A 19028-nucleotide genomic window follows, 5' to 3' on the forward strand; every position below is an offset into this window, starting at 1 on the left:
CCCTCCCATTCGGAGAGTAACACCGCCTCCTGCGCACGGCTGAGTGCCCTCCTGTACCAAAACTCCTCCACAACTTTGGAGCTTCATGGGGCGCACTCACAAGTTGCCTTCGCTCAGCCGCCGCCGGTCCGGTGCGATGTGACAGATGACTGATAACCTTCAGTCCGGTCTTTGGTGCAGCCTATGGCTCGGTCTCGCATTTTTCAGCCACAGTATCCGTGAGTTTCAAGACGTTCTCCTGAAGGTGCAACCTTGAGTTGGGAGAATGAGCTCCTCTTGGGGCAGTTCAGCTTTTGATGGTGGAGACCATGACAACCGCTTGTTCACTGTAAGTGTCTCCCTGCACAGGATTACGTGTAAAAAAAAACTAATTTGCTTATTCTTAAATACAGTTTGCATTGTTTTTATTTACATCTGCTTTTGTGAGGTGCGCACTTGAGCAGGTGCTCTGTATTCAAACGGGTTGTCAAGGTACAGGCAAAACAGTTTCACCGTCACAGTTGGACGCTTTTTAAGTGCAAACTGCTCTTTTTTGAAACCTCAAAAGTTAACCAAACCTTTGCTTGTTCCGAAGGTGGAGGGATGTCCGGGTGGAGAGTCTCCCGCGACCCCCAGGAAAAGACTTCACTCCTCGGAGGAAGCGCAATGCAGCAGCCGACCTCCTCCTGAGGGCGCCGGGTCGGTTACCATCTCCGAATCGGAGGAGAAGGGAGGCTTTTGCCAACAATGCCAGAAGAAAGTCTCAGAGCTGAAGAAACAAGCGCTAGCTCTGGCTGACCAGAATTCACTGAAGGTTGGTGTTATAATTTGTAATCTTTGAAATCTTTTAGCCCATTCTGTCGCTCACATTTTAACTTTTTTCGTTTGCATTGAAAAGTACTGTGATCACCTAAGTTGCACTTCTGCTTTACAGTAATTCGTGGAAAAACTTTCATAAAAAGCCATCAAGCAAGCAAATTATAGTAACTATTACCACAGAATAGTGATAAGAGCTCTGTAGTGATGCTTGTGTCCACCTGCACCTGCTCTTCACATTGAAACATGAACAGTGAAATTAGATCCAGCTAATGTTTCTGACTGCACCAAGAAAGCTCTCACAGTCCACTTGCAAAGTTGTTTATTGCTATACTTGACTTCAAAATGCTGGCTCTGGATGTGAAAATGGAAGCTTTTGAGACTTTGAAAGTGGCCTATTGTTTGGCTAAACAATGCTTATCTTTTTATTTTGCTGTTGGGTGTGGGGGGGGGGGGGGGGGGGGGGGTCGAAGGGGCCGAAACAAGCAGGCCCCGCTCACGTTGGAGACTGAGGAGGAAGTTAAGTCCCAGTCGACCTTCGCTGTGCATTGAAAGTGTTCCTGTGCTGCTGCTCCCACAATTCCCACCGCTGTTAAATATAGGCCCTGAGACCACTGTTGTTGTGGCGCGCTGGTTTTTGCCCCAGGGTCGGTTCTCCTTTGTTGTACCATTTTAGAGGGAAAGTCTCAAAGTTAGATTGGATTACTGCTCTTCAAGGTTCACCCTGAATACGCCTGCACCTGATGTTCATACAGGAACAGAATACATAAGGGAGAAGGAAACATTTGGACAGCACCTGTGCTCCAGTTTGAATCACCTGTATGTGTGGTCTAATCTTTAAAGGTGGTTTTGAGTGTATCAGATCTATAGTCAGGTTTCAGGTTAAGTCCACACATTAGCCAAACCCTAACTATTATTATCTGCCCTGGGAACTGACCTCCCCTTTTTTAGTGTGGGACCCTCCAGCAGTACTTTGTGGCCTTCAACAGGTGCTCTGGGCTGAAGAAAGAGACGAAGACTTCCCCTCTGCCCCGTAGTTTGCACTTGTTGATGGCTAAATTGCGCCTTAATTCCGGGGTGGCAAACAGTGATGGCAGGGTGCTGTTATTGTACCAGCGTTATGGTATGGGTTTCCCCTAGGTGAAGGATAATAAAGCCATTGTCTTTGTGAGTTTGAGCTGCTCACCTGTTGGGCCTCATAGGATGGATGCAGTTATGGATGATCGCTTCCAAATTACTTCCTCTATGGAGGGAAGGAGGTCAACACGGTTATTCAGGTGGCCTGCTGGGATACCTGCTAGAGTTCAGCCAGTGTTGTGTCTGCGGCCGTCATGGGAAAAATGAGTGCGGAGACTGTTTACTGAGGTCACACTTCCCCTCCCTCCCCATCCGCCCGCCGTCCCGTTTTTGGGAGGAGGAAGTCAGCTTGGTCCCCAGGCATCCCTCCCCCCCCCTTCTCTGCCGTAGACTTATTGTTTGAATACAGTAGTAGTAGTGAGTAGATAAAAATTCAAGGAAAAGTGTTTGGGTCAAGTGAATGTGCTTTCAGACATGAAGCGACTGGAGGGAAAGCTGACTTTTAACACACATTGAAGTCCAGACAACTTTTGCATTTTCCTGTTTGGGTCTAAAGGAACAAGAAACTCGGGGAAGTAAAGCCCTTCTCCCCTCCACGCTGTTGTTTATTGTGGCTCTGTGGAGCCCAGTGGTGTAAGTGGACAATTGCAGCAATGCAGTGATGTTTTTGTGCACAGTCCACTTGCTTTGAATGTTCAACAGCAGCAGCAACAGCAGCAGCAGCAGCAGCAGCGATTTTTGCATAACATTTACAATGAATTTCTGATTATAACCATTTTATGACATCACGCTAAGGGGGTCAACCCTAAATTAACTTTTCTGAAATTGGGTCCTCGAGCTACTACCCCTACATTTTAACTGCCTTGACACATTTTATGTTATTCAGAGAGAAGATAATGAAAAGTCTCGTGGAAAAGTGCCCTTCCTGAAAGGACAGGTAAAAAAAAGAAGAGACACTGACAACCACCAGACTCTATTTAATCAAGGCACTTCACCTGCTTAATTTGCATAATTAAAACCTACAATAATGAATGCCTTGACTAGAGAACAGCAGAGTCTGGATTCGCTAATTCTAGCATGCTTATTGTGGCTGGACACAGCAGTTAGGTGAGGTATGCCACAAAGTAAAACGATTGCTTGAATCTCAGTTTCAAAGAAACCTGTTAATTTCTTACTGTAAGCTAAATTAGCCAGCTTTCGGCTAAAGCTTAGCACCATATGGAGAGGTGAGGTGTCAATTTCCATCTAGCTTTCAGCAAGAAAGCAGCTAAGTGCATCTGCAAAACCATTAAACTATTTTTAAGATCAAATATAAAAACTGTTATTTGGAAATGATGTCTATGATTTTTGTACTTTTACTGATAATATAAATTTTGAGTTGTGGACGTATTTTAAATATTTCCATTTTCCAAACCATTGCACTGAGGTTTCACTGCAGGTCAGTGCTGACAGACAATCGTAAATACAGATGCCTATGAATGTAAAACCAGCCTTGGACCTTGTGGAGTGCACGAGTGTGCTGACTGCTTAACAGAGAATGTCCTGCAGGCCTGTGAGGGTTTGAAGATTTGGGTTAAGCTGAACTGTTGGTGGTTTTTATTGCAGCCAGGCCTCACCTCTGCCATGAGGGAACTGAGACACTGACCTCTGCTCCGGCCACCATACAGATCAAAGTATAATGAGCAAGTGAATCAAGTTAAATCTTGTTGATAGAGAGCAAACCACAAGCTAATCAAGAATACAATGCACTGCTGATATATGCACAATGTGTTCCAGCCTATTATGGATAGAGTGAGTGAATGTGACTATGAATGTGGCTGCACAAATTAATTTGAACCACGAGGCCTTTTTGCCAGGTTTTTCATGATGAATTCATAAATTACAAGAACAGTAATTTTCACAAATGACTCACTGGGATTCATGTTTGATTTGTTCCTGCTTTGCTCCTTATTTGACCCTCGATCCATTTAAAGTGCAGCCTCGTTAGTGAATCCATATAACTGTCTCAGATCAGGTTTTATTTCCCGAAACACTGCAGAAAGGAAATTAATCAACCTTATGTCATCCAACAAATGTTTCCAGGCCAAACAGTCACTGGCATAGCATGTTCTGAGCATGTTTGTCTTTGATTTGTGATGACCAGAGATAGGTGAGGCAGAATACACAGCTAAGGAGTCAGGAATGATATTTTGCTATTTTGCACAAATGAGTGTGTGTTTAAAAGTGTCCAAAAAATATAGGCGAGAAGTGGGTAAATGACTGCAGCTCTGGAGGTCTGGCTCCCGTTACCTCTCCTTTGTTGATTGCCCTCTGACCTTTCTGTCACTTCTCCCAGCTTTTATGGTGGGTTAAGGTTTCAAGGAGCTGACCTGTGCGGGAACAAGAGCACGCTGCAGCTTCGCTGTAGGAGGGCAGACAACAGAGGACAGAGTGAAAACCCAAACTGACATAGACTTAAAACAGAGCACGGCCATATTATTCTATTCACCTCTAAGCGCCTGAGCCCCCGAGGCCCTCGCTGATACGTGTATGTGTGTGCCTGTGCGGCTGCTCAGCAGTGCGAGCACTGCAACGGGCCTGGGAGGAGATGAGAGACGAGGCAGGAGAATAGAAGAGACTCTGAGCTGAGCTGTGCTCTTGCTTTATCCCTGCATGCGGTGTGACTTCTGCTTTATGGCATGTGGCTGTATTAAACTGTAGGGCAATAATCTGGTGTCAAGTGGTGCAGAGACCATAGACATCAGTCATGCTGGTACCATGCTGTACTATATATGGGAGCCTCAGCAGCATGCAGTTGTGTACTGCCAGTTTACCCAATCCACACAGCTTCATTTATCCAGTGCTGGGTGTTGCGGGAATGGCAATACTTTTTCAGTATAGACCGAAATTTGTCTGAGACACAGAGTATTGACAGGCGCCTTTTTCCTTTCTCAGTGGAACAAAGCACAAAGTTAGTACTGTGAGCACTGCAGGAATTTAATTGCCTTGAAAAAACCTCCTCCAAAAACCTTCATCTCCATTATTTTTCAGCCTGTTATTCATCTTCATCTATACTTCTGAACTGCCCAGTGCTCCCAGAGCCCTTTAAATTTGAACAGTGGAACAACTCTGTCAGTAGTTAAAGGAGTGTAAAGAATTTCTCATTCACTTTCTTGCTTCCAGATTTTCACAGCTGGTCCTGCTTTCAGAGCACTTTTACTGGCCACAAACCTTATTTTTTAACCTCCAGGCAACTCTGGAATGAAGGCCACATCTTCACTGTGTCTGCTGCAGTTTCATTTTACATCTTTAATTTAGTGAGCTGAAAGTGAATTGACCCCAATTGTCGCTGGCCAGTCTGCCACTTATCACAATTGCAAGGGTAAATTGGTATGAGGCAGAGAGCAGAAAATGGGTTCAAGGTGCACAGATTCAAAGTCTGAAGGGTCTGGATGGAAAGTGAGCTGCAGTGAGGCTGATGCTCATCACCTTTCATCAGGAGGAGACCGCAGGAATCTGTTGGAGGAGGTTGCGGAATTCTCCACCTGGAACTTCCATTCCTCAAGTCTGCATGTCACTCCTTGCTCAGAGGAGCAAGATGAAACAGGAGCTGACTGAGGCTCCCCAGCAGATGCCCACTAACACACATACATGCATAATGTACGCACACAAGCAGGCACACGCACATATTTGCTTGAATGTGTCCTCCTTCGGCCATCTGGCCCTTTCTGATGCTACTGCATGCCATTGCAGTGTCTACAGAGAGCCGTGCAGATGTTCCCACAGTTACCTGTCAAGGTGAGCAAAGCTATTTAGAGCTGTTTAGATGTGGGGATTTACCCTGCTGCTTCCAGTTATCTCTTTCCATCTTAGATCTTCACTGTAAATATACACTCCCAATAAGTGGGCTTTGCATTTAGAAAGAGATAGAAATGTAGACAAGAACAGCTCTGTCTCACAAGTAGCAGATCACTGTATCTAAACTGAAGTCATTGCTGTCACGGTATTAGGTCAAATTAAGCAGGCAAGAATAAATCTTGGAACTAAAATTTTATGTCAGTGTTTAATACATTATCTGAATCTTTTTGTTTCTAACCCATCTTCTGTATGAGTAAAAGAAACTACCAGGCTTCTGCAGCTGTAAAATCATTGCATTATCGGCAGGGGAATATGCGTTATTAACAGTAACGAGAGTTAATTTAAAAATCATTGCACGCCTCTATTAAGGGCATTTCATCTGTCATGTTTGAGGGTTTTGGCTGGTCATAGTTTTGTCACTATTTAGAAAAGATCACCTTAAATGACTCAAAAAGAGCTTTGGGTGGCTGTGGCTTACCTGGAAACGAAGAATCGCAGCACCATCAGTTTTGACCTTTGGTCCTGGCCTCACCAGATAGTCACTTTATTGTCCTAACATGAATCTTGTGCCCTTAATCATGGGCTAATATGCTGACTAAATACAACTTCTCTTTTTTAATAAAAAGCAGGAAATCTCACTTTTCCTGACACTTCTTAATTTATTATCTTGCAAGGAGTTAAAGGTGAATGTGCCCTTCTTATGACTGACATGTTAGATATAAAGCTGCAAACCGTTTGAATCTTGGCATAACACATCACCTGAAAATAGGAGGTGACAAATGAGCATACATCTCATTTGTTTTATCTGCAAGAAAGGAAAAGTGTCAAAAATGACTAGGCAATGTTTCACAGGAGTAACAATTTTTAAAAACTGGATAGAATAATAGCTGTTTCCACCTGCTCCAGTCGCTTTGCCAAGCTAACCTGTCTGTAGTGGCATGACTAATTGAAATTAATGAGAAGGAAACAGAGATGGTCTTTATATCCCAAAAAATGTGAATAAACATATGTCCCCTGGAATCCAAATACTTTGTACCTCTCTGTGTTTTTGATTGGATGTTAATTAAGTGCAGTAATATTTAAAATGTCTGTCAACGGTTGTTCACAGATACATGTTTACTTTACTACGCTAGTATCCCATTTATTTTATGATCAGTCATCTTTACAGGATTAAGCTGAATCAAAGCACCCTGTAATGCTCCGACTCTGACAACACCTATATCCTGTGTCGGCTTCTTATTCTTAGTGGGTTTGAAAAATAATTGCCATACATAATAACATGTGCCTGAATGGGTTTGCTGCTATTTGGTGAAGGATCATGTGTTACAGTGAGCCAGACTGAAATGAAACAATGGATTTGCAGTCTAGGCTGACAGGCCAATGTGTTACGGCACGGCACAGGTCTGCAGAGCATGAGAACAGAACAACAAAGGCAGAAATGTCAGTGAACAACGAACACAAATGCAACAAGAAGTCTAACCAGTGGGAATTAATCAGTTTGACTTGTTCATTTAGGGTGAGGTGCGCGTGCGTAAATATGAGCGTGAAAAAAAAATTGCACGTGTGTGTTTGTTTCACGCGCTCTTGGTACTCCTGGCGCTTGGATCCATATGTCATGTTGAAGTGAGATGTACACAATCCGGGCAGACTGCACTCCATTATTGAGTCTGATTCAGAGTATTGGGAGGCAGAAAAAACATAGTTGTTGAGATAAATTTTCAACATGGTACACAGACACTGAGGAGCACTGAGTTGGAGGTAATCTCCTGCTGGCTCCATAAAACGCACTCAATTGACAGAAGGCCTTGTGGTAGCAGACAAATCGCCTGGCTTATAGCAATGTGCTGAAAGAGAATGCCAGCACTGTGTATCCTTGCCAAGATGGATGTGCAGACAGCAAACTCGGGGCTGTTTTGGGCGTGGCTCTCTTGCTGACAGCAAACAGTGGATCAGTTGAGTATGGTGCCTGAGTTAGACTTGACATTGCCTTGTTTGTTTTCCTCTTTGCAAGATGTTAATGGAGCATCTACTTCTCACCTTCCAGTTCAGGGAGTTGCCAGTGTGTGGCCTCTTTGGGAATATTTAGCCACTCGAAGAGTCAGATGCTACAGAAGCAAGTGAATAAGAAGCTTAGAGGTCACTAATCAGGACGTGTCACTTTACATATTACATTTTTTTTTTAAAAAACAGGTAATTTTTATCCACAATTGACTTGTTTAGAGAATATAAAGCAATCCTAAAAGACTGTTCTGCACTTCCAAGTAAAGTAATTACTCTCTGCAACATGCCTGCAATCATGTTTGTTGTTTGGGCAATGTAATATTTCTTTCTTTTTATTCCCAGAGGAGCCCCTGAGTGGCCAAGAGTAGTAAACTGTGGCTGCGGTTTGCAGCTGCTCCGTAAGTGCACCAGTCTGCTTTCATGTCATATTTCTCCATATGTGTCAGAGCGATAGTGTGCATGCATCTCTCTCTGATTCTATTTGTGTTTGTGTAATAGCAGATGGATAGCGATGAGTTGTGTTGTGATTGGTAGATGGCTTGTGTTAACTCATCTCCTCCGGACTCCCCAGCTATGCTTTAGGCTATTCTTTATTGTCAGGAGCTCATTCAGATACGTATATAGTGCTCCATAAATCCTGGCGTGGTATAAAAAAAAAAAGATGCCAGTCAAAGTTCACGCTGCTCATGTTCATTTCATGCTTGAGTGTCCCGCTCCATGTGTGAGGATGAGCGTGGGTATTGATGATGTGTGAATGTGCGTGAAAGTACCAGATAAAAAAAAGATAGAGATGAAGCACATTCAGAGTCCCTCCATCCTCCATCCAGTTTGCTGCTGAATGCATCCATCTTTCTGATCTTAACTACTACCAATTTATGATTGCTTTATTACTGTCAGCGTTTTATCTTCACTGGCCTGGTGGTGGTCATGTAGAAGGTAATGGAGAAGGTGACCATCCAACAGCATTACTCTAGTACTTGCTGGGGTTAGTTATGATGAGCTTTCTTTACCCCTTGTGTTTTATCACTAGCTTATATATCAGGGTCTAAAATGCCATTAAGCATCTAAGTATTATTATGTATATGAATATCAATAATGTCAGCTTAGCATCAAAGCAGGTAAACCTTCTGTAGTGAGAGGAAGCTAAAGTAAAGAAGAAATGTGTTTCAATTTGGACTTTTCTCTTATTATCAAATGACCTGACTTGGCAATTTGTCTGCTGACATTTGAAAGGAAATGGCATAGCCCTGCGTTCGACAAATTGCATCAAAGTTGCTTTTATTCCAATGGAAAATTGTTGTCGCTGAATTTTTCAACAGGCGGAACAACGAAAAGGTCAATCTCAGCTGTATGGATTTTCATAATGGATTTTCAACTGAAAAAGTCATAAAATAGCTGCGTTGTTTGTCTGTGATTGGCAGCTGAAGTCCTTTTCCTTAGACTTTTATACTTTGGGAAAATGTGAAAAAAAAAAGTTTTATTGATTTTGTTTTGTAAAATCAACATTAATATAAGACAATGATGTTTTGCTGCTAGACAAACTTACAAAAGTGTGATTGAGACCTTTTTTTTTTTTTAAATCTCTGTGACCCTTCTGATGATTCTTCCCGATGAGCCACAAAAAAATCATAAAAAAGATAAAGAATTTAGTGCTTGAAATCTGTAGCAGTGTGTTTTGAACAGGCTGCAAAGTGAAAAGAGTACGAGCTAATGTATAAGCTACAGTGTATCACAATAACAATCACTTTAGAGGTCACTGGTTGGAAAAAAGAAAAGAAAATGAAGGGTAATTAGATTTATATTCAGATCAGCAGATATGTACTGTCTTGATAAACTGTGCCACCTCGAGCTTGTCATTACTCCCAAGCAGCAGATGCTCGTGGAGTAAACCTTCCCCTGCCTCTCTCCTATGAACCATCTCTCCCATTAATAGATCCGTCCTTTATGCTTCCCCTCTTGTTACGGCCGCTCTATTTTATGATGTCACTCTCTTTGCTGAAGAGCTCTGGGCTGTTTTATCTCCTTCGTGTGTGTCGGGCACTTAAACTTAAACCTCTCTGTTTACGAGTCCCAAACTGCCTCTCCATCCTCTGCGTTTGCTGCTCAGTATCAGTTCAGTACCACCTATAAAAGCAGAGCCGTCCTGGCTTTTCTGGGAACTTGCCGGGGAGGCCTCACAGTGCAGACTCAAAGGTAAGTGCCCAGCTAACATGCTGATGATGGGCAAAAACCTATGCAGGGATTTGTCATCAAGTGAGTGTTTGTATATGTGTGTAGATTTACCGATAGCATTGTGTCTTTGCCACATTCTCAGCTGACAGCAGCTTCTACCCCTGATTACTGCTCTGTGGCTTCATTAGAAAAAAATCACTTTCATTCAGAGATGCTTTCAGTTTATATTTTGTTCCTACATGCTGTTGTTTTGTTTCCTGAAATTGTCATCATTAACGTGCCGTCTTTTAGGTACTCAGCTGTATTCGCTTTGCCAGTGGCTGTTTTGGCAGTGTTCACTCCCGGTGCCTCTATCAGGCACCTCTAAATCAACATGATAGATGGCAGCTTTTTGTTTGCTGCTCTAAATTTATGCATCAAACAAAAAAAACATTGCTGGAATACCTTTGAACATGTCTGTGCAACGCGGAAATGCTGTCCCTCCTCAGATGAAAAGGAGGGAAGCTCCTGGGGAGAACACCTGCACTTGTAGCCTTGGCAAATTCCTGCCAAGTTTTACTGTTCGGAGCAGGAGTGGATGCTGTAGTTGTGTTTCGCGCTCTGATCCTTTGCTCTGTTCAGCTCAACCCTCCCCTGTGTCTTTCAGGAGATGCAACAAGGAGATCATAAACGCCAGAGCTAACAGTGCAGGATCATGCTTTAATATCATTCAAAGTCAGCCAGAGGCCCTGCTATATGGTGTTAAACACTACATTTTATTGTTTATTTACAATTTTTGCCATCTTTAGTTTCACATTTAAGCAATCCTGTTTAAGCTATGCTGACCTGACCTCAAACGCATCTCTTTTTACAAATTAAATTTAGCTATGAATGATAGTTTGAACTTCTCTCTCCATTTTTTCTTTTTCATGTGCTTTTTCTGACCTCTCTGTACCTGTTCACCGCCACGTGAATGCATTCCTTCCTACACAAAATCCACTCTTCTACTCTTTATTTACTGTGAGCAATCTTCCACAAACTCTATTGCTGCCACACGGTCATTACCACATCTATGTAGCGAGACGGTGCCCTCCTCCTGCTTTTTCTGTCCAGCCACTGAACCCTTAACCTCACTGTCCCACGCTGGGCGTTTATGTCTTCATCCCTTTTGTGTGAGAGGATCTGTTTGGGTCGTGATGTCCAGGGGAGAGGTGAAATTGGGGTACACTTGAACTCCCAAAGAAGCAGTAACATTTGAACTGAATTTGACCTGTGGGACTACACGTGATGTGTCTGTTTTCCTCTCTTTTATGCATTTTCTCTTTTTCAGCTATTGCCAGGCATTCAGGCACACAACATATGCATATAGAGTTTGGTTCCCACACTAGATTGCAGTAGAAAGTGTTTTATACGTTAGTGGTTATCTTATTAGGGGTGCTGTAAAAGCCCTACAGTAACCATTCAAAGTCATCATGGTGCTATAGGGATGGGGGGGACTCGAGGTTCCTGCAGCAGTTGAACAATGCTTAATTAGCTCGTAAACAAAGGCTACAGGGGAATCAGAAAGGGCAATCAAAGTGTCCCGCGCCTTTGAGCTTCTCACACCATCAACAAAGCCTTCTCTAATGGCCCCATCACTCCACTTGTTGTGTCTCACCGCAGTGTGCTTCCTGACAACATAAAAGGCACACATTCCAAAAAGAGCCTCGGACAGGAGACGCTACTCATCTTCACCTCCCTTTGCCTTCAAAGCTACCCTGCTGACGCCAGTGCCACTCCCCTCCCTACCCTTTCCCCCCCTGCCAGATATTGACATTGCTCCTCTGCTCACGTCCTCCGTGTATGTTTGGTTCCCCGTGGCGACCATCGCAGCTTTCATCTTTCCTCTTTCAGTCTTGTGTCCGTGACTTTGGTGGTCTGTTTTATTGCAGCTCTTTGTGTGACGCTGTGCTGGCACGCCGCTGGGATCCTGTGAGGAAGTGCTCAGCGCACAAAAGACACCGTGCCAGGCTTTAGAAAGGTTACTCAGGCTTGATGTAAAGACAGGTGTGAATTTGATGTGTGTGTCAGGTGTGCCTGCGCGAAAGCCCGTGCGTCACGGCGGCCTCATGCTCACGCTTGCGCGCCAGACAGCGAGTGCATGTTTTCCTATGTTCGGACACGAGGCCCTCTAAAGAAAACAGACGTTCGCTGCCACACGAGGACAGCACGGCAGCAGGTCGGAGGCAATCTCTGCTTGTTTGTGCGACTATGTTATCATCTCCTGTTTCCTGTCAAAACAGGAAAAGAGAGGGGCGAAAATGGAGGCTTGGAAAGTGCCGCCTTGATGTGTGTTGGCTGGAGGTCCAGCTCTGTCTGACAGTGACCCTCCCGGCCAGGAAAAACAGACCTGTTCTGGGCGTAACCCACAGTGGGGTACTTCAGTGTTATTTATATCACTTTCGCAAAGCAGGGATGCTTTTCCCAGCTGTTGACACAGGTCTGGGTCATTTTTGTCTCTCAAACAGTGCAGCACAGGAGAGAGGGAGACGTCCTATCTGGTTGTGTCCTTTTGGCTATTAGCCTCACATGATTGTAATGTCTGTTTAAGAAGGGAAATCCTTTTCGACATTCTGTTAATCATGAAAGCGAGACGCTCTTTTTTTGTTTTTTTTGTTTTGGATGATCCCTAGACCTCAATCACAATGGCTTTTTCATCAGGCTGGGCTCGTCAAGTGATTTATCCATCCGTCACACTTATTTGTTAATTCTTTACAAAAGGATGACACATACACGCGTGCACACACACAGCAACAATGGGTGCATTCCAGCAGATTCACTGTGGTTCAGGCTGCGGCTTACTGCTGATTGCACGGCAGGTAAAAGCTCCAGTGCATGCATCGATATTGCTTAATAAGAAGGTATGGACAGGCGTACTGCACAAACACCTGATTAGGGAGCGAGCTAATTACTGACTGGTGAAAAATGATAATCATCTCTCTCTACTTTGATGAGTCACTGTGTAAAACTGAGAGTTGCCCTTGTGGCATTCCAGGAGTTTGAAGGCAGGGCTAAGTTTAGCTCTTTATGGCGTTGCTAAAAGTGAAACAGCTCCATGCACAGGAATCCTATTGTTACACTGAGTGGGTTTTTCTGCTTTTGTTTTCCTGCAATTTGTGTGCACGATCAGGCCAGTCTAACCACAATAATTCTTTAAGTTATACATGAAGGAATGACCCACTAGGAGTGCTTCCTTATTGAAAAAAAGAAACACAAAACATCAGCAGTAGCGCCCTTGTCACGTCACATCTGGATCAGCGGCAGCCGTCTGCCCCTGTCTCAGAGACCCAGATTAAGATGTGGCGTGTGCTCGCTGGCTGAGGTCGATGTCATCAGCAGTGGGGGTCGGAGTTCATTTGTCTTTCTTGACAGACCTTCAGGTGGTGTTCCAGTGCTTTGGCAGGAGGCCACACCAATGCTGACCTCCATGAGTCGCGCAATTAGTTACCCTTTGACCCCTCAGCCCTGCAATCAAACCCCGAGCATGGACCGGGCATGCTTCTGCATCCCCAGACCCACTTATGTGGGAGCGTGTGTTTCTGTGTGTTTGTAGCTCAAGCACACACTGACGTAACATCTGATTCAGTCTTAAATGATGTAATTGCCAAGTCCCACTACCTGTTTCAGTGTACTTCACAAAATGAAAATAAACTTGCATGAATTTTGCACCATGAATTGAGTGTAACTGACTCTTTTGCATTCTCCTCCATTCATAAATATTTTCATTTTTCAATGGAAGCGAATGAAAAAGGGTCAGATACATTCATTCTGCCGTAGACTGTAGAACTCCTCCCGCCTCGCTTAGTGTCTTTGGAAACAGACGGACTCAGATCTATGCCATTGTGCCCTTGAGCCAAAAATACACAGACTGTGCCGACTCTCCCACTGTTTCTTTAAGGATCGTGAGTGTCTCAGTCAAGCTGAATTCCGAAGCTTTTACTGAGATTTGCAGTGTTGTGACATTTCATACAAAAACACCCCTAAAGATGTGAAGAGCACAATTTTAGAGACATAGTGAGAATTCAACAAAGTTCCCAGCAACTCAAAAGTTTATCCACTGATTTCATTATGTGAAGTGACAGCAGCGATATCCTTGTCCGCCCATGCTGACATCCCAGACATGATAATAGGGACAGTTTTGTAACTTGTTTTGTCCCTGGTTATGCAGACAAAAGGCTAGATTGGCACCAAGCTAAGCCATTCAGTCCAGACAATTTCAGGAGAATCATTTTGGCATTATGTGAACTTCAAACATACCACACAGCAAAAGATTCTCTGTGTTTGATGTGGTCCTACTAACTGGAATTACTGCATTTGGTTTAGGTAAGGGGCGACACCTGTGTAGATGATGCAGGAGGCAGGACACACGATGCCCTCTTATTGCTGTGAATTCTCGGGAAATTTACCTGCACTGTTCATGCGTGGGCACAATCGTGTGTTACGGTGTCCTAGGGAGACATTTACATTCAGTTCCTCTGTGCAATGTTTAGAAAATTAGGCTGCAGAACGTGTGAAAATAGCTTGTGTATTACTTTCAAATTGCTTCACTATTTCCTGCATCTACAAGTCTTGTTTCAATTTAACTTCATTGCATCTCAAAGGATTACAGAGTTCATCTTAACATAATGTTAAATCTGTGTTTTGACTCAAATGGATACTATAAAATTGAAAAAAAAAAAAGGTTGAAAAATAGTTTAAAATTGCCTTTCACTTCAACTAGTCCTCACCGGCTCATTTGAATATTAAGTGAAACTGCCGGAGTAGCTTAGTGTTGTAGGCCATAAGGCCATTTGCAGGATGCTATTGTTCCTGAAAAACAAAGTGGCAAAATGTGCATGTGAAAGAATTTTGATAAGCTAAGCATTTTCGAGGCTTGTGAATGAAAATCCTTCAGACTCAATAAGTGGATTAGTATGCGCTATGCTCCTCCGAGATAGTTCCGCCTACCTCCTTATCTTGCTGAGATGCAACTGAATGTGTCTAGACATCTCAATTAGCAAGAACCCCCCCCCAAAACAAAACAGATACTGGTTAGTGCTTATCTTTGTGTTTTCTTCTATCAGTGCTCTCACCAATGTCTAGTTTGGTGTCTAGTTCTCATAAACACACAACAGTTTTCCATTAACACACCACTTCCTGTCTGAAAGCCCTGCGCTGATGTTTAAATTTCTATTATTAGCGATGATTGTGCTCTCTGAGAAGTCATTGGCATGGTAATGACATCTTTCATGATAAATTAGTATTCCCCCCCTCTCTCAGTGCCGTACCTACACGAGGCTGTTGCGCCAGACTGATTCCGCCTCTCGCATCTCTGCTGCTCCATTGTTCTGCCGACACACAGCAGTTTTGTGAAAACACAAAGCGTGTCACTCTCTGAGATAATGCTCTGCAGACTGGGAGCGGATGGGACAGGAATGCTCAGCACTGCTCACCTTGGCTCAGGATTTGTTCTTCAGTGAGGCAAAAATGTCGGCCTCACCTTTAGCTCTTTTTATACTCCCTGCACATTTGTGATGTTAATCGGTTAGCCTGTTGCTCACATAATCCTGCACTGGCTGAGAATTTAGATATCTGCCAAACGCAAAAGTGCCACACTCATCAGTAACCAGTTACTGTGGCTCAATACAAAGATACAGAATCCGTCTATGAGGAGACAGAGAGGGGGAGGGAGACCGAAACTCACAAACACTCAGGAACGGAAAAATGAATAATAATTATCCACATGGCAGCTTGCCAGCTTAATTACTGTACAGTCCGTTCTAAGGGGAAAGTGGGCAGAATTATTGTTGGAGGATGCTCAACATTTCACCTTGTCATCACTCCCCGTCACTTTCTTTTTACATCACTAGGAGTATGTATAGCTTTGCATTTTCTCCGAAGGGGAGGGACGAACTATTGCAATGAGGAGAGAGGAAAGATGAGGTGCAGAGAGACCTTGTAGATCCATATGTTATACCTCATGCATTCTAAATGTGCTGCTTGGCATGAAAAAAACTACTTAAATGTTGATCTGAAAATGATTAATTTTAATTATGTTGTTGATGTTTAGGCCCAGAGTTTTTCCATTATGCGATCTGGAGGATGTTGATCAAATGCTGTGTGCAATTACTTCTGTTTGAGCATGAGCAACTCCCTTTGCATTTTTTCTTTGATAATTAACTACTCATATGCGCACTCCACGCGTCTGGCTGTTCACTGCTGTCACACTTTACCCCTCCGATGGAGATTAGTTGCCGTGAGCTTTTAGGAGCGGTTTGTTTTTCTCTCTAAATAAACTGCGGGGACCTGGGAGTGCTCGTTTTCCAGTCAAAATGAAAATGTTCCCCCCGTACAACATAACTGCAGCGACTGCAGCTCTCTTGGTGTGACAGTTCAGACAGAGGAGAAGCAGGTGGCTGTCATCGCTGCGTTTAGACTGAAAAAATGTTTAGAAAAAAAGCATTTTGAAGTGAAGTACAAGTGAAGTAGCGGTTTGGACTGTTGGAGAGAACTATTGTATCAGGATCATGTGCTCTGTGGTGAGAGTTTAGAGTAGGTACTTGGACAAAAATAGATCTTACAACGAGCTTTAGTGGACCGTTAGGAATACTGATTACAAGTTCAGACCTGCACACTGTTGAGGACTTTACAAATGCATGGAATAAATTCAGATTTCCACTCTTTTTTAAATGTATAAGAGTTACATGCCTCATGCCGTAATCTACTGGATAATGTGGCCCTTTTCACATTTTTCTCAACATCTTAGTTACAAGAATTAAATATAAAGCAGATAAGCATCGATTATACAGTGTATAAGTGTATTCAGTATATAAAACAAAGATTTGCTATTGGAGGCAGTAGGATATTCCTTCCTATGCATTTTTCTTTTTTCCCATATGGAGAATATGGTAGAGTATATACTTTTCATTATCCCTGCAGTCCGTGTAGCTGCCAGACTATTTTAACCCTCTTCCCCTCCCTCTAATCTCACCTTCCTCCCTTCTGTCCTTGCTTTCACCTGCAGTTTACAGCAACACCTGGCTTCTGCCTTTACAGCTTGCCTGTTGAATTTTTCATTACACACTCATTTTGGCAAGTCTGGTTGGGGGAAAAGAGGAACTACCTTGAGAGCGTCTCTGAGCCAAAAAAATCAGCCATTTTAATTAGAAGTGCACAATCGCTTGTGCAGGTATACGTAAACACAATTCACTGCGTCTCTGGCGAGGACAGCATAGCAAGCAGCCCTGCTGCCGCCGCCGCCGCTGCCAGACAGCCTCTGCTGTAGCACTGGGCAGGGGAGTGAGAAATATTTTTTATCCTTCTAAATTGAAAAATACTTTTTTCACGAATGTGAAACCTTCAGAGGTCGATGTTGTTCTCTCTGTGCACTCAGATCAGTTGCTGCTGAGTTTAAGCAGTGATCATTCACTACCGGATGTCTTATGGAGACCTGTTAAAGTCTCTCACTGCAGTGCTGCTGAATTCAGTTTGACCCTCCCGGCACTCTGACCCTGGCCAAAGCTGATGAAAGCTTGACGGATCTTGGGCAGTGAAGGCTGCCTTGTGTCCACAGAGGAGAGAGGAAGAAAAAGATGTTGGAAAGGGGGCGGCGAGGGAGAATGAAGTCTGTCCAAACAGTCTGAAAGGGGCTTGTTTTCTTTATGTGCGTGAGTGAACAGGAAAAGGTAATTAACTGGCCAAGTGGCGAAAGGCTGGAGTGATGGATGGGTGTGGTGTAAAGAGACACACAAGGGGCAGCAAATATATACACACACACACATCGACGGACAGTTTTCACCCATTTCTCCTTCTTATGTAAAGACGGGGTTAGTGAACCTTTTATGATATTACACGTCTATAAATGGGACGAACATATGGAGGAGTGACATATCATTATATGGCGTCATTAATGGTTACAGGGTGGTTTGGAATACACAGTCATGAATGATTACATCCCACTCTATCTGTTTTTAACCTCTGGGTCAATGTGTGGTCCTTTTTATTACTGATTGACAGCGACATCTGGTTTTCTGGATGACAGAGAATCTGTAGGATGCGATGTAGTGTACAATGAGCTGTATCGTGCTCCGAGTAATCCCCAAGCAAAGGAACAAATCCACCCAGACCTCCACGATCTCAAAAAACTGCATTTTAAAGGCTATCTTGTGTGCTCGTTCCAGTGGAAGATTATTTGCCATCTTGGGTTCGTTCATCAAAGAGTCTATCTCTGTGATATTGTGGACAGGTGGTGCTGAAAGTGTCACTAAGGGGGAAAGCCTATTTGCATTTTCTGTTAGCAGTGCACTGACGGTTCAAGGCAGGAAAGGACTAAATCACACAGGGCAGGCAGACTGACATCAGTCTCCTCCTCACATAAGCTCTTCTTGAACAGATGTGCAATACAGGAAATTTTGGCTGTGCTGAAGATCACAAATTCGATGCACTTTTCAAAACAAGGTAATCTGTTTTATATTTATAGGGAGACATTTGTTCATTGTAATTTTGTTTTTGGCATTGTTATAAGCAGTTTTTCATCATGATAGCTGGAGAATTATGTAAAGCTATCTTTTTTTTCTCAGTAGAATGCAAGAATGAAACGACTTTTTGCAACATCACATTTAAAAGATCGTAATTTAGAACATGAATAATACCGGACTTTCAAGATATCTTAATTGGTATTCATTCCTTTGGCATTTTATATTAATAAAACCACAGGGCGTTCTTGTGATTTATAGAAGTTATTCAGCTTAAAATATGGGATAATCCCAGGAGAGTAGGAGGCAAAGAGAAAGAGGAGCAGTGAGACCCTGGCTTCGGAACGGCAAGAGCAGAATCGATTTTGTAACCGCATCTCTCACAAAAAGCTTAAACTCAGATAATGAGATATGTGCCTAAATGTAGCCGCGCTTAGACAAAAGCCAGATTTCGCATGAGAAATGCTGGAGATCCACCAGAGATATTTCATCATCATTTCATGGAATCCTATTGTGCTCCAATAAAATCCCAGAAGAGCGGCTGAAAAATGAAGCATTCAGAGTTTTTCACACAGCCACAGAGGATGAATGACTTCATTACTGTATTGGTGTATGCTTTTGTGTGTGTGTGTGTGTGTGTGTGTGTGTGTGTGTGTGTGTGTCTGAGGTGGTATT

The 19028-nt window shown here is 43.3% G+C and overlaps 1 protein-coding gene across 1 annotated transcript in view; it reads left to right on the plus strand.

The window, feature by feature from the left end:
* The first annotated feature begins 218 nt into the window (after positions 1 to 218).
* The window catches only part of kif26ab (kinesin family member 26Ab), a 62282-nt gene continuing 43472 nt past the window's right edge, over positions 219 to 19028 (plus strand). Inside the window, exons 1-2 of the mRNA XM_063499607.1 lie at positions 219 to 328; positions 575 to 793. Of these exons, the coding sequence (XP_063355677.1) occupies positions 266 to 328; positions 575 to 793 (282 nt within the window). The 5' untranslated portion in view covers positions 219 to 265. The remainder of the gene's footprint in view (positions 329 to 574; positions 794 to 19028) is intronic.

Source organism: Pelmatolapia mariae, linkage group LG16_19, assembly GCF_036321145.2.
Source record: "Pelmatolapia mariae isolate MD_Pm_ZW linkage group LG16_19, Pm_UMD_F_2, whole genome shotgun sequence".
Lineage (NCBI taxonomy): Eukaryota > Metazoa > Chordata > Actinopteri > Cichliformes > Cichlidae > Pelmatolapia > Pelmatolapia mariae.